This window comes from Arachis stenosperma, chromosome 3 (genome assembly GCF_014773155.1).
Source record: "Arachis stenosperma cultivar V10309 chromosome 3, arast.V10309.gnm1.PFL2, whole genome shotgun sequence".
In the NCBI taxonomy this organism is placed as follows: Eukaryota; Viridiplantae; Streptophyta; class Magnoliopsida; order Fabales; family Fabaceae; genus Arachis; species Arachis stenosperma.
Genome location: NC_080379.1, coordinates 41529077 through 41539112, shown reverse-complemented (window position 1 = coordinate 41539112; position 10036 = coordinate 41529077). Strand labels below are relative to the sequence as shown.

The window sequence follows — 10036 nt, the reverse complement described above, 5'->3', positions numbered from 1 at the left end:
CTTTTCACTTAAAATATCCTTAGAAAGATATATATGTCATTTAAAAAAAAATCCTTAATTAAATTGTCATTCAAATGTTAATTCTAACTCATTTAATGTAATATCTGTTGTCAAAATATTTAAGTGGATAAAAATTTAAGAGTTCAATTTTAATATATTAAAATATAAAAATCATTCCTTTATTTATTAAATATTTATAAATAAGAAATCATTCCTTTGTATATTAAGTATTAAAAATACTATTTGTATACTAAAATTTGTTATTAAAATTAATTACTAATATATTTGTGTATAAATATATATAATTCAATTTATTTTAATATATTTATATTTAAATATATAATTTATATTAATAACTAATTTTGATAATTAATTTTAATGTAGATATAATATAATTAATTAAATATTTATATATTAAATATACGATTAATTTAGGAATTTAATTTTAATATATTAAATTATCATTCCTTTCTTTCTACTCCTCTGAAAGAAGGGCACCCAGTATATATGCAAATAAAGTTGAAATAGGAAAAAATTCCAATGGAATATTGGAATGTCAATGAAGTAATTTCTCAACAAAAACACTGCAACCAGTGTCATCGTCACTTTTCCAGTTTTCCACAAGACCATATATATTCCACGCCCTTCTTGCTATTTGTGGATCTGAATTTCGCTCCTCGCTCCCCCCCCCCCCCTTCCCCTCCCCTCCCTCTCTTCCCTTGGATATGGTTATGGAAGTGCAGAACACCGCCAGGAAGAGGCTTGCCGTGGAGGAGGCAAGAGAAGGAGAGGACTCTGCCAGAATCAAGAAGCTGAAGAAGGGGGAGGAGCAAGGAGAGGACGCCGAGGCAGCTCCCACGGATGAAGAGGTGGAGGAGTTCTTCGCCATACTGAGAAGGATGAAGGTGGCCGTCGATTACTTCGACCAGAAAGGGAAGGGTGGCAGGGAATGGAGGAGGGAGCTCCTCGAGCAAACCGAGGACGCGCTGGACGACGTCGACGGGCGTGAAGATGACGCTTCCGCCGTTAACAAGAGCACCGGCAGCCGAGAGGTAAGAGTGAGTGATGATTTTGATTTGAACGCCGTGGCTCCTGAAGCCGCCGCCGATGGGTAGTTATATATTTCTATAGCAAATTGAAAGTGTGACCTTCGGTTTATCTGTCGAAAAAAAAAAACTTTTTTAAATGAATGCTAATATTATTCTTGTTAAGAAACATTGAAATAAACTATATTGTATTGTAAATACTAAATAACATCTCTCAAATCAGGAAAAATACTATTTCTCATTTTCTCTTTTCATAATTGTTATGAAACATTAGAAATTTAGAACTATACAAGTTAAAACTAAAGAGGGCTGAGAAAGGAGGTCATCTTGTTATAACAGGGGATCACTGAGTACGTATCAAATCATTTGTAAGTGACATGTTTTTATGTAATTCATTAATTTTTTTTTAATTTTAATTTAGATAAAAATTTATATGCAATTGTTTTCACGTAAAATTAATAATTAAGAATTATTAAATAATTTGATAAATTTAATTAAATTGTCATCGAACGATTCTCATCTGGCAATTTCACATACAAATAATTATACCTAAGTTTTTACCTCTAATTAAATAACATTTTAATTAATTATTTTTAAATATAACTTTGTAAATAGGTTATTTACATTTTTCAGCAATCTTTTTTTATATAACTTTGTAAATAGGTAATCTAAATTTTCCGCGATCTTTTTGATATAGCAGATCAATTATAAAAAAATGTTAAAATATATAAAATAAGATTCTATGACTTAATTTTATACTATATATAATAAAATATTTGCACATAGATAAAAGAGTATACAACATATAAGTATATTCATATGTGATTAAGTACTATAATTAAAATAGAATAATAAAATTTAAATTTCATCTAAAGTTTCTTTTACTAAACCTGCACAAATAAATAATTACATTTTAATAAATTTTTTTACCATATATTTTATTGAAGGTAATAAATTAAAGGTTAAATAGCAAATGAAATTGATAATGACATTTTTATTTTGATAATGCTACTCTATTTTTTTACAAGTTTATACAAACAAACATACAATGCCAAAAAAATGTAAAAAGTGACATTATAAAAAATAAAAATAACATCATCATTTCTTCGGGTTAAATTATTAATGATTTCTTAGTATATGACATTTGTGGTGCAAAATATGTACAAACAAAATTCGCAGAAATTAATTTGTAAATGGATGTAAAAATAGAGAAATGCTGAAAAATGGATGAATGACATGTTATGCACAAATGTGAATCTGTTATTGTCAGAAATCATAAAACATAACTTACGTTTTGAGTGGGACGAAGATCAAGAAAATGTTGGTGCCTGCAAAACGCAACCTGCGATTGGCAGGGCAGGCAACCAAATTTTGAAACGTGGGCTGGTGTCTCCTGCATGCAGACCGGAGCAGGTGTTGACCAGCATTGGACTCGGCAAATCGCAGGTTGCGATTGGCAGCCTCCCAAGCTGCATGTGCAACACGTGCCATGGAGGGTGGTGAATCCGCTTATAAAACCAAAACGCATGTAGGTCCAAGGGTAAAAAAATGTGTAGTGTAAAACGAGAGTGAGGAAGGTTACTGAAGAAGAAATGAAGAAGGAAGAAGAGTGAAGAAGCAAGTGTGGGAGAAGAAGAAGTATACTGTGAAAGGTTTGATAAAAATGGTTCGTGATTTTACTAAACTGGAAGAACACATTATTGAATATCTGAATCATCCTCAATGGGTAAGTATTTTTTTCTTTTGTGATTAATAAATAAATATATTTATTTATATTTTATGTATTTGTGTTCTAACTAGTACCTTTATTGTTATTTTCAATGAGAGGTCATTCTGCACTACTGAGCCCTACGTACCACAGTTGGTAATTCCAGCCGATGGTCACTTTAGTTCGTTGGGTGGATCTGACACCCTCAGCTTGTCTCAGGTCCTGAGAGATACAGATTATCTATTTCCGACGCCACCGCAGGAAGGGCCTGTTCCATCTCAACAGTATGGTAGTCGTCGCGCCACATCAGGTCATGCCAGTGACTTCGACTTTGATCGATCGACGAGTCATGTAGATCCACCCGGTCCTTCCGCACCACAACGTACCCAGTTGTTTGATTTGAGTGAATACGCACAGCAGAAAGAGGGAGATTTGGGATATGACTTGCAACACTGGTATGATCTTGGTGGAGCAAGTGCTCCAGGGACGAGTGGTTCCGGTTTGTATGACACTGGTGGTGCGAGCATGCCAGATTTCGGTGGTCCTGACGTTGGTAGTGGTCTGGACATTCGTATAACTTACGGATATAGACTGCACCTCCGAAAAAATACACCCTATCCTTGTATTCGAAGAAGGCATCGAGGAAGTAGTCTGTTGCATTTGATATTGTATTCTGATGAGCGGATAATTTATACGCTTTTTGGCATTATTTTTAGGTAGTTTTTAGTAGGATCTAGCTACTTTTAGGGATGTTTTTATTAGTTTTTATGAAAAATTCATATTTCTGGACTTTACTATGAGTTTGTGTATTTTTTTGTGATTTTAGGTATTTTCTGAATGAAATTGAGGGACCTGAACAAAAATCTAATTCAGGCTGAAAAAGAACTGCTGATGCTGTTGGATTCTGACCTCCCTGCACTCGAAATAGATTTTCTGGAGCTAAAAAACTCCAAATGGCGCGCTCTTAACTGTGTTAGAAAGTAGACATCCAGGGCTTTTCAACAATATATAATAGTCTACACTTTATTTGAGTTAAGACGACGCAAATTGGCGTTCAACGCCAGTTCCATGCTGCATTCTAAAGTAAAGCGCCAGAAACACGTCACAAACCAGAGTTAAACGCCAAAAACACGTTACAATTCAGCGTTTAACCCCAAGAGAAGCCTCTGCACGTGTAAAGCTCAAGCTCAGCCCAAGCACACATCAAAGTGGGCCCTAGAAGTGGATTTCTGCATTAAGACTTATTTTTGTAAACCCTAGTAACTAGTCTAGTATAAATAGGATATTTTACTATTGTATTAGACATCTTTGGTCTCAGTTTTAATCGATTGTTCATCTTAGGAGACTATTGATCACGTTTTGGAGGCTGGCCTCTCGGCCATGCCTGGACCATTATCACTTATGTATTTTCAACGGTGGAGTTTCTACACACCATAGATTAAGGTGTGGAGCTCTGCTGTTCCTCGAGTATTAATGCAATTACTATTATTCTTCTATTCAACTCAGCTTATTCTTATTCTAAGATATTCGTTGCACTTCAACATGATGAATGTGATGATCTGTGACACTCATCATCATTCTCACCTATGAACGCGTGACTGACAACCACTTCCGTTCTACCTTAGAACGAGCGTGTATCTCTTGGATTCCTTAATCAGAATCTTCGTGGTATAAGCTAGAATCCATTGGCAGCATTCTTGAGAATCCGAAAAGTCTAAACCTTGTTTGTGGTATTCCGAGTAGGATTCAAGGATTGAATGATTGTGAGGAGCTTCAAACTCGCGAGTGTTGGGCGTAATGACAGACGCAAAAGAATCATTGGATTCTATTCCGACATGATCGAGAACCGACAGATGATTACCCGTGCTGTGACAGAGCATTTGGACTATTTTCACTGAGAGGATGGGAAGTAGCCATTGATAACGGTGACGCCCTACATACAGCTTGCCATGGAAAGGAGTAAGAATGATTGGAGGAAGGCAGTAGGAAAGCAAAGATTCAGAAGGGACAAAGCATCTCCATACACTTATCTGAAATTTCCACCAATGAATTACATAAGTATCTCTACCTTTATTTTATGCTTTATTTATTTTATATTCAAAAACCATTATAACCATTTGAATCTGCCTAACTGAGATTTACAAGATGACCATAGCTTGCTTTATACCAACAATCTCCGTGGGATCGACCCTTACTCACGTAAGGTATTACTTGGACGACCCAGTGCACTTGCTGGTTAGTTGTGCGAAGTTGTGACAAAGTGTGATTCACGTTTGAGAGCTCCAAGTCTTTGGCGCCATTGTTGATGATCACAATTTCGTGCACCAAGTTTTTGGCGCCGTTGCCGGGGATTGTTCGAGTTTGGACAACTGACGGTCCATCTTATTGCTCAGATTAGGTAATTTTCTTCTTATTTTGTTTTCCAAAAAGTTTTCAAAAATTTTTCAAAAATGTTTTCTTTGTTTTCGTTTTTCAAAAAAATAATTTTCGAAAACAATACAAAAAAAATTATAAAATCCTAAAAACCAAAAATATTTTTGTGTTTCTTGTTTGAGTTTAGTATCAATTTTTAAGTTGGTGTCAATTGCATGCTTTTAAAATTTTTGCATTTTTTCGAAAAATTCATGCATGGTGTTCTTCATGATCTTCAAGTTGTTTTTGGTAAGTCTTCTTGTTTGATCTTCATATTTTCTTGTTTTGTGTCTTTTGTTGTTTTTCATATGCATTTTTGCATTCATAGTGTCTAAGCATGAAAAATTTCTAAGTATGGTGTCTTGGATGTTTTTCTTGTCTTGAAAATTTTTCAAAAATAAGTCTTGATGTTCATCTTGATCTTCAAAGTGTTCTTGGTGCTTATCTTGACATTCATAGTGTTCTTGCATGCATCATTAGTTTTGATCCAAAATTTTCATGTTTTGGGTCATATTTGTGTTTTTCTCTCTCCTCATTAAAAATTCAAAAATAAAAAAATATCTTTTCCTTCTTTTACTCAAAAATTCGAAATCTTTGGGTTGACTTAGTAAAAAAGTTTTAAAAATAAGTTGTTTCTTGTTAGTCAAGTCAAGATTTCAATTTTAAAAATCTTATCATTTCAAAATCTTTTTCAAAAATCAAATCTTTTTCATTTTTCTTATTTATTTTTGAAAATTTTTAAAAATGATTTTCAAAATCTTTTTCTTAATTTCATTTCAAAATTTCGAAAAATTTACTAACAATTAATGTGATTGATTCAAAAATTTGAAGTTTGTTACTTTCTTGTTAAGAAATGTTCAATCTTTAAATTCTAGAATCATATCTTTTAGTTTCTTGTTAGTCAAGTAATCAAAATTTAATTTTAAAAATCAAATCTTTTCCAAAATATCTTTTTCAATCATATCTTTTCAAAATATCTTTTTTAAATCATATCTTTTTCAAAATCAATTTGAAAATCTTTTCTAACTTCTTATCTTTTCAAAATTGATTTTCAAATCTTTTTCAACTAACTAATTGACTTTTTGTTTGTTTCTTATCTTTTTCAAAACCACCTAACTACTTTTCTCTCTCTAATTTTTGAAAATTCCTCACCCTTTTTCAAAATTCTTTTTAATCAACTAATTGTTTCAAATTTTAATTTTAATTGTATTTCTTATCTCAATTTTCGAAAATCACTAACTATTTTCTAAAAACAATTTTTGAATTTCTCTCTCTCTCTCATCTTCTTCTATTTATTTATTTAATTACTAACACTCTTCTCTTCATCTTAAAAATTCGAACCCCCTCTTCTTCTCTGTGTTCGAATTTCTCTCTTCTCCTTCTTATATTCTTCTTCTTCTACTCATATAAAGGAATCTCTATACTGTGACATAGAGGATTCCTCTTCCTTTCTGTTCTCTTCTTTTTCATATGAGCAGGAGCAAGGACAAGGACATTCTTGTTGAAGCAGATCCTGAACCTGAAAGGACTCTGAAGAAGAAGCTAAGAGAAGCTAAAGCACAACAATTCAGAGAAAACCTTACAGAGAATCTCGAAAAAGAAAGAGACATGGCTGAACCCAATAACAATGGTGGAGGATGCTTGGTGATTACACTACACCTACTTCCAACTTTTATGGAAGAAGCATCTCAATCCCTGCCATTGGAGCAAACAATTTTGAGCTGAAGCCTCAACTAGTTGCTCTAATGCAACAGAACTGCAAGTTTCATGGACTTCCATCAAAAGATCCCTATCAGTTTTTAACTGAGTTCTTGCAGATCTGTGATACTGTTAAGACTAATGGAGTAGATCCTGAAGTCTACAGGCTCATGCTTTTCCCTTATGCTGTAAGAGACAGAGCTAGAACATGGTTGGACTCACAACCTAAAGATAGCCTGGACTCTTGGGATATGCTGGTCACGGCCTTCTTAGCCAAGTTCTTTCCTCTTCAAAAGCTGAGCAAGCTTAGAGTGGATGTTCAGACCTTCAAGCAAAAAGATGGTGAAACCCTCTATGAAGCTTGGGAAAGATACAAGCAGTTGACCAAAAAGTGTCTGATGGAGCATAGAAGTTGGTGAATTAAAAATTATTGAATTAATTACGTTGCCAGTATAGTTCTTAACTCACCGAAAATCTGCCTATCAATTTAGAAATATGTCACAGAGAGTTTAAATTAAAAATTACTGGGAGTTTGAGTCCCAAGTCGTCTCCCAACGAGTTGCAGGAAAATGTGCTATTTTATTAATTAGATGTTTCCAAAAAGTTGAGTTAAGTAGATGGAAAATTAAATTGAGGAAATTTGAATAATATAAATAAAAGCCTTGACTGGGAGTTTATTAGTTGGAATCTCTATTATTGATGGAGTGATTTTAGGATTAATTTATAATTAATGGTTGTTCTATTTAGTTATTCTTTACTAGGTAAAGGAAAGTCAAACAAGTTGGAATGATAGATCTGTTCACAAGTTGCAACCCACTTAGTTCAAAGGGATTGGTGTTAGTGACAAGATAGCAATCCAACAGTTAACCCAATTACAAATTCCCCTTCAATCCTTCCAACTCAAGAGTTCCTTTCAATCAACTCCTCATCAAATGAGGGGAACTACTCGCTCATTGTAAATAATAAATCTATAACATATGAAAGGGAATTAAAAGAAGACATGATTATTGGAAGGTAAAATGGATTAAAATGAAAGAAATAATTCTTGTATTAAATAATCATAAAAGTATTCAAATGACAAAATTGAACAAAGCAAAGAACATGGAAGAAATAAACCAAGTTAAGAGAACGAACTAGAATGACGAAGTCTTGATGAGGAAATAACTCTTCTCAATGTTCCAATGCTAAGACCAATTGAAAATTAATTCTAAAACCTAAAGAGAAAAACCTAGAGGAGGAGTGAAAATAGATCTAAAAACTAAAAACTGTGTAGAATGAATGTTTTTTTTTCCCATTTTTGCATGTTCCTTGGCTCTAGTCTACTGTTCTGGGCCGAGAACCGGGTCAAAACCGGGCCCGAAATTGCCCCCAGCGAATTCTGCAAATTGTGCAGATCGCGCATGTCACGCGATCGCGTCGTCCACGCGGACGCGTCATTCGCGTTCTTTTCGTGCCACGCGTTCGCGTCGTCCACGCCTCTGCGTCACTTATGCAGTTCCTTTCCACATGGTCGCTTGAGCCATGCGGCCGCGTCGACGCGATTTCTCCTTTACCGCGCGAATGCGTGAGCCGTGCGGCCGCGTCGCTTCTCGCTGGTTGTCTCCTCAATTTCTTGTGTTCCTTCCATTTTTTGCTAGCTTCCCTTCCAATTTCCAACTCATCCATGCCCTATAAAGCCTGAAACACTTAACACATAGATCACGGCATCGAATGGGACAAGGGAGAACTAAAATGCATAATAAAGAGTCTCTAGGGAGCAGTTTTTAACCATGTAATAATTCCAAGAAGGAAATATAAATGCATGCTAAATTAATGAATAAGTGGGTAAAGATCATGATAAAACCACACAATTAAACACAATATAAATCATAAAATAGTAGTTTATCAACCTCCCCACACTTAAACATTAGCATGTCCTCATGCTTAATTGAAGGAGAAAAAGTAGACAAGTATGAACATGTAGAAACTCATGAAATGCAATGCAATCCTATATATGTAAGTAAATGCAACTATATGATTCTTGCCCACTTGATCAAAAGTAAATAAGTTCTTCGAAACAATTACAAATCAAATTTCACTAATTCTACTCTTATACAGTAAAATAGATAAAATTGCAAGAGAATGGCCTATGAAGGCAGGGGACATGAAAATTCAAGCTTTGAACCCTCACTGGTAGTGTTTATCACTCTAATCTCTCTAGTGTATAGGGTAATCACTCTATCCTTCTCTAATCATGCTTTGTAACCTTTGTTTTTCTCCTAATCAATCAACAATAGTTAATATACCAACACAAACATCATGAGGTCTTTTCAAGGTTGTAATGGGGCCAAGGTATAGGTACGGGTATACATATGGTTAAGTGAGCTGATAAATTGAATTTTTAATTGACCCAAGCTTCAACCTAACCTGTATATTTTTGATGTAATCTTAAAGTTCATACCTAGCTACCCAGAATTCCCTTGTTTTCAATCCATACTCATGTATCACTTTTATATTTTGATTCTATAAAAATTAAACATAGCTTATCAATGCACATAGATTTGTAATTCTTATAACTTCACATGAGTAGGTACCCAAATTCCCATTATATTATCATGACGCATTCCCTTAATAATTTTTGTTCCCACAAATTCCCATACTCAACTAGCATACACAATTCTATCTTAAGCTAACCAAAGATTCAATTTGGGATATACAATTATTTTTCCGCTTAAGGCTAGTAATGTGGTAAAATACAGAACAAATGTGATTTTTTTAGGCTCAAAGTGGTTAACAAAGGTAATTAAAAAGGGTAGGCTTAATTTGGATAAGTGAGTTTAAACAAATAATGGCCTCAATCACATGCAAGCATATAAACATAATAACTATTGGACATATAGGATGAGACAAAACATAGATTACAATCATAGAGAAGTAAACACACAAGAATAAAATAATTATGGTTAAATAATGTAACCATGCATAAAGGCTCAAATCTTTCCTAGGTTGTGTGTTTTTTAGCTCAAACATCATGTTCCTATAATACAACTCAAGCAATTTTATCATAAAAATTTTTGAAAAATTAGTGGAATTTTTGTTCCAAAGATAGGGTCTTAGAAGAAACTTATTGTCTTTTCAATCAAGTAGAACATGCATGTAACTATCCTAACCTATGCAAATTATACTATTCTAT

The 10036-nt window shown here is 33.9% G+C and overlaps 1 protein-coding gene across 5 annotated transcripts in view; it reads left to right on the top strand.

The window, feature by feature from the left end:
• The first annotated feature begins 560 nt into the window (after window positions 1–560).
• Window positions 561–10036, top strand: part of LOC130965260 (uncharacterized) — a 43755-nt gene continuing 34279 nt past the window's right edge. Inside the window, exons 1-3 of one of the 5 annotated variants that reach the window (XR_009081197.1) lie at window positions 561–1052; window positions 2450–3470; window positions 3581–4089. Coding sequence is in view for 3 of the 5 variants with exons in the window: in XM_057889998.1 (XP_057745981.1) it covers window positions 726–1052; window positions 2450–2578 (456 nt within the window). In the remaining 2 variants the exon portion in view is untranslated. The other 4 variants (XR_009081198.1, XM_057889998.1, XM_057890000.1 and 1 more) reach the window with 4 other exon arrangements.